The sequence below is a fragment of the Haemaphysalis longicornis genome, unplaced genomic scaffold (genome assembly GCF_048455015.1).
Source record: "Haemaphysalis longicornis isolate Haplotype H1 unplaced genomic scaffold, Haemaphysalis longicornis Haplotype H1 scaffold_3, whole genome shotgun sequence".
Taxonomy (NCBI): domain Eukaryota; kingdom Metazoa; phylum Arthropoda; class Arachnida; order Ixodida; family Ixodidae; genus Haemaphysalis; species Haemaphysalis longicornis.
The window spans coordinates 86,968,201-86,974,200 of NW_027526335.1; the positions used below are offsets into that span (position 1 = coordinate 86,968,201).

Below are 6,000 nucleotides of genomic sequence, written 5' to 3' on the forward strand. Positions count from 1 at the left end.
TATGTACAATGAAACTAAATCTGCTATAAAGTTACGTTCAGTTACAGTGCTTGTTGATGTTGATTGACTGTGTTCCGATATGAAACATTCCAGTGCTGGTAAATGGATGGTACAAATGAAACATTTAATACTGGCTAGTTTTATATATTTATGACTAAAGCCCGTAAATGGCCGTTCTTGTGCAAATTAAGAATGAATCGTCGTAGAAACAGAAACTACCCAATGTATCACCAAGGCATATGATAATTACGACTAGTGATGTCTCAAACGCGAGTAGGGTATCACATTATATATCTATATAACGGCCGGTATAGGTGAAATCAATGGAAATGGATAAACCTGTCTAGTACTAACATAGGAGTAATCGGGCGTAAAAAGGAAGCAAGTATACCAGTGAACTACCAAATTCAAGGCCAGAGAGAACGTGGAGCATGACGTGTACCTAATTTCCAGGTCGTATGAAAATGCTAAGTGATATCACATATTTCGTACCAGTGACCGAGCCAACCTGCAAACATTACGCGTTAGTCGGGATTTTGTGCACCCTTACCCCGGCCTCTTTATTTGTCGTTCTAGAGAAAATATCGTCTGGAGAATGGACACTCGATTGCCTATGGAAACCGGTTCGATGGATGCAGTCTCTACACCCCAGAATTTTATCCCAAGAAAAAAACGACGAGTAAGTATCGACACGCGCTCTGGTTGAAAATTGTGTTTCTTCTTTCTCCCTCCTTCTGTGATGGGAACGTACCGCTGGTCTAAACAAGACCAAATAAAAATAAAAAAAACGTTAGTTATAAGTAAATTTTCGGAACTAATACATCAGCGCTGGTGGATGTCGTAACTTTGTTTGAATCCAGTTGAGGAAATTAAGAAATCTCCTTAAAATACATTATAATCACAGGTTTCCAACCAAAGGTAGAAATTTCGGCGCCATTACCACCGTCGGTTTGAGTTTGCTATCCTGGCTCATATCACGCCATGCATGGTGCCCTTGGCCAGAACACGAGGTCGAATACCAGCGCTGGAAAATATGAATCACACGTATCTTTTAGAATATCGAAAATGAAGAAAAGCTGTACATTGACTGCTAGCCTTAGCATTTAAACTGGTAGACTTAAACTTGTACCACACACCCGCAGTTACGTTATTACGGAGCTCCGCAATTAAACGATGAATGTAATGAATTCTAGAAAGCGCCTTTAGGTCATTTATTGTACCATTACCGTGCTGCACCTTTTTAATTAAATCACCCGCTTCATACGGAACCCCGTCGCCTGACGCTGACGATGACGCCGGTGACGTCACAGGCGCAACGTTGCTTAGCGACTTATATACCCCGCACAGCTGCACTGCGCCGCCGTTACAACGGGAAGGGGAGGGGGGGAGGGGGCGGGTCCTGTTGTTGAGGGGCGGAAACCCTCGATGTGTACTGACGTTGCAATGACAATGGCAGTTCTAAAATTTGCTCCAAAAGTTGGAAATTGGGAGATTACCACCCCCGAAAAATCTCTCGACTCCACTCACTGCAGTTGACACTGCATGTCAACGTCACGCGATACAGCGAGCGCTGGTCAACCTATTTTGACGTCCGCCATTGCTGGCATACAGCTCACAAGAAAACCGTTGACCTTAAAGAACTTCCCTATTCTCAGGAGTATTAAACAACGGTATCTAAAACATACCGACAATGTTTGTCGGGATGCTTTGCTATTTGAACCATCCAAACTTCTATTTTCACCCATTTCATGTCGATTTTTTGTTTGTTCGCGCACTGGCTTTTTTCGGTGAAACATACTAGGAATCGGCTAAATTTGGCATGCCAGCTGTGCAGTATGTCGTCATAGCTTACGTCAGCAAATCGACGGAAATGACGGAGTGAGGAAATATGGCCCTTCGTAATGCACATTTCTTGTTAAGGAATGCTCGTAAATCTGTTTAAAGAACTTAGTACACGGTGTGCGCATCGTAGACATTAATCTGAAACAGTAATCAAGTAATGTTTGCAACTCACTTCGATGTCTCTAGAACCAGATGCTTTAAATTGGTCTGTAGAACCTCCTCTGCGGCGTGCTTCGGTGTTGAAGTTTAGTCTCAACGCGCTAAGCCGAATCGTATACCCGGGCGTGCTTTTTAACCGTCTTATTTTGGTTTGACAGGTTCATGGGAGGGGATACCCTGGGAACCCTGGTTAAAAACGAAGAGGGGTCATTTAGGGTAAACGTCAGCTGAAGCGGACCGATCTCGAGGTTATTTACACCTTGACGGCCGAGCAAACACGCCAGCGTATCCCGCCGCAGGCTGTTCTGTTGAGGCGCAGAAATATTTTAGTCGGACTGCCGGTTCGTGGGCGTAAGGCGAGATCTGGCTTGCCAGCTCATTCAGTGTCATCGCGCTTCGCGGTATATGCATAGCTTATGCACTCGCAAGGGCCCCAGTATATACCGCGTATGGACAACCATAAAAGGAAGCGGTCCCCGGAGCACTGTACGAGCAGTGTCCCAATGCAGCTGGCGGGTAGAGCCGGAGTACAAAAACGACAACGCGCGCTGCCGGCCGTTGTATAGCGCGGAAACCTCGCATCGTCTAAATTATTCCAGAGCTCCGCTCTATGCGACGCGCCCACGCAAACTTCGTGCTCCCCATTTCGGGTTTTTAAAGATAAGGGACTTTCTTGGGCAACCATTATGCGAAAGTTTTCGTCTGTCTGTCTGTCTGTCTGTCTGTCTGTCTGTCTGTCTGCCGCTGGAATCAGCCAGAAATGTTACTGATGAGCCTGTTAGTGGTTCTTTTTTTTTACCCACAGGAAATTCGTGGGCAAGTGTTTGGTGAGGGGAAGTAGAGGAACGTAGAGAGAAGAGGGGAGAAGGAATGTAAAAGGGAGAAGGGGACGGGTATAGTATATCTAGTGGGCAGGTGCTGGGGAAGATTTAGTAGGAAAGAAATGGGGAAGCGAAAGGGAGAAGTATTAAAAACGAGGTGGTGTTGAGTGGAGCAATGAAACGTTAAGTGGAGAGGGGTGGAAGGACGGGGAGGGAGAATGGACTATGGCGAGGGGGAAGGAGAGTGTAAAGGCGGATTGGAGAGTGTTTGAGACAGAGCGGAAGAAGAGAGGAGGTAGAAGATGATGAAGAAAGTGGCAGAAGGGCCAAGTAGGGGTGGAAATGGGAGAATCGTGAAGTGGAGGTTCAGGAGCAGAAACATTTAAAAGAAGAGGAGTACGCGAAGGAGGGGAAGAATGAGTGGCTGAGAGAGAGAGAGAGAGAGAGAGAGAGAGAGAGAGAGAGAGAGAGAGAGAGAGAGAGAGAGAGAGAGAGAGAGGGGGGGGGGGGTTAATGATACTGCCGAAGTTTGTCCAGCAAAGAGCCTGACATGCTACGTCAGGTTAAAAATGAAACGAGTGAGAAAAGAAAAAAAAACTAAAAATAAAAGCAAGAAGGGAAGATAGAAAGAAGGAAAAATCAGAAAAACAAAAAAGTATGATGAGAATTGGAGTCGCAAGCAAGTTCCGTAGTTCTATAAAGGGAAATGTTGAACTATACTCGAGGAAATGTTCCCTTCAAGTTGAACAGAGTTCTGAAACCACGGAGTAGCCTCACGGGAACGCGGCACATTCAGCGTTACCATAGCAGCTATGCTGAAGACATACACACGCGAAATGTTCACTTTGACATTCCACAGAGGTTAAGAGTTTAAAGATGAGGAACGCGGTTTTATATCACACGTATCACCGATGTTCACCACTGTTAAAGAGTGTTGACTAGACCTGAACTACGGAGGAAGCTGAGAAAGGCTTTTGTCACACGTGAGGCCATTTTAGCACATGACCAGGAGCCAAGCACATCATGCAGCGTAAGACGGGATGTGGGTAGTTTGCCCAAAGAGAGTAATTGGGCGAGAGAGAGAGCATATGGTGAGGGTAGCTGGGAAGGAAAGGGGGAGGGGAATAGAAGGCAGACGAAAGAGGGGTAGAGCACGAGTGCGAAGAGAAGGGCGCTAGGGGGAGGAATTGTAGTGGAGATAGGAATGGGGGAGAGGGGGATAGGGAGGGTGTGAAGGAAAGGGTTAAGAAACGGGGAAGCCTACAAGGCGGAGGGTAAGGCTGGGAAAGAGAGGGAAATACGAGTGGAGCGCGAGGGGAAGGGTATTGGAGGGGGAAAGGGTAACGGAGGGGGCGTTGCGTGGATAGGTTGGCAGATACGCTATCGTCCTTCGACGTCCTTTGCAGAGAAACAAGCAGATACTCGCCATTTCTTTTCCACTCCTGTTTTTAAATTTTTTTTGAGTTAGTAACCTGTGCATGTTTTCTTCTCTCATCCAGGCTTTACAAAGAACTTCGCTTTTTCTCTGCGTATGTTGGCGCCCTGAAGGCGCTTCGCGACGGGTACTGGGCTGTTGTCATCCCGCTCATAACGCACGCCAGGTTGGTCAGTTGCTACCTCCCGCTGCTTCCTCCCCTACACTGATACTGCGGTAACAACGTTATTTAAATTTATCTGTGCCCCTCTTCATTATCTACAGAGAACTACTCAAGAAGAACCGCACACTGGAGTCATTGCTGAAAAACGAAGTGCTCCTCGACGATAGCGAAGCGCTATCAAATTTCAGTACTGAATCCAAGTGAGTACTTACTTATTCCTAGGGGTGAGACCGCATGACGTAAAATAAAGGTAGGCTTTTCTTAATGCTGCGTTAAATCATAAATCAGGAGTAGCTTTATTAACCCGGAGTCCTTCGTAATACCACACGTCACACAACTCAGATGTCGTTCCAGTGCTTCAGGTCTTCAAGTTAAATCCATTGAGTGTCGTTCCTGCTGTGACAGCTCCCCGGCACGCCCATGATGCTTTGTTTCAACTCTTTTGATTTCGCAAATAAACTGCACATTTTCAAATTTTTGTGTATGTGGTGCGGGATCTTTTGGTAATATTTTCCTAACGATTAAATGTTTCATAAAACTTTGCAAAAAAGCTGCTCCCTCTCCCTTCCATTCTCAATTTTGAGTACGTCGCAGTGTACAAGTCTGTCGGCCACAGAGGCAAGTAAAGTCGAAGTAGCAACTTTACTTCACTTTTCTCTTCGCGAGTGATGGATGATGCAAGCGTTCCACGGCCTCCACAGACTAGTGGGCGTTCGTCCAGATTTCTCTGAGCAGAAGATACGAGCAGGGGTTCTCGTAACGCTGGGGGAGCGTACCCGTCTTGTCGCGACAGAGCGCCTCGTAGATTGGAGAGGGAAGCTCGCCAGGAAAGAAACGTCTCGTCTCTGCAGAGCTCTTACGAAGAGAACTGGAGCTTGCAGTCTACACGTTTCTTTTCAAGCAACGCAAGCCTAGCAATAATTTTTAAAAAAGAAATACGGGTGAAAATGCGGTGTAGAAAGAACACTTAAGGCGAGCAATGGTCAGTAACATGAGACTGTCGCTTGCAAGCACGTTGCACGTTAACGACTGTTTCTGTTTCTTCTGAAATGTAAATGAGCGTATATTCGGTACTCATTCATTAAATAAAGTATAGTAAATACACCCGAACCATTCACCGAAGTTAGTCCCGCTGCGAGGGAAGCAATGTACGGGGTCCGATTTCTGCGAATGAAAAACAGCTCGCTAAACCTGTACTAGGTGGGGTCAAACGAATTGCCCCTTGAATGGGATTCCGGCACTTGGATCCCGCAAGAAACAAGGAAGTACTGTAAAACCGAGGACGTGTTTAAATGTTCTTTTCTTTCGTAGTCGTTTGCGCTTACCACTGGTAAATCCACAGTCACCTGGGGGGGGGGGGGGGGGGATATTATTGCTAGATCGGGGTTTGGAAGTATATATGGCATGCAAATTCTCTAGGCTCATAAGTATTAATACAGAAGTCATTATTGAGGTGTAGTGTGGTCCCTTACTTAGGTGTACCACTTGCGGGAACCGAGTTACACGGTCAAGGATCTCTGCCAAGACAAAGCAATTTTCGACCTGCCCCCCACCCCCTCTGGCTTCGACGCATGTGGTAG

At 46.3% G+C, this 6,000-nt stretch overlaps 1 protein-coding gene across 1 annotated transcript in view; it reads left to right on the forward strand.

Annotated features, from left to right (window-relative positions):
* The window catches only part of LOC144174775 (WD repeat-containing protein 17-like), a 122,855-nt gene that overhangs the window by 111,723 nt on the left and 5,132 nt on the right, over positions 1-6,000 (forward strand). Inside the window, exons 22-24 of the mRNA XM_077703651.1 lie at positions 577-679; positions 4,322-4,423; positions 4,522-4,620. Of these exons, the coding sequence (XP_077559777.1) occupies positions 577-679; positions 4,322-4,423; positions 4,522-4,620 (304 nt within the window). The remainder of the gene's footprint in view (positions 1-576; positions 680-4,321; positions 4,424-4,521; positions 4,621-6,000) is intronic.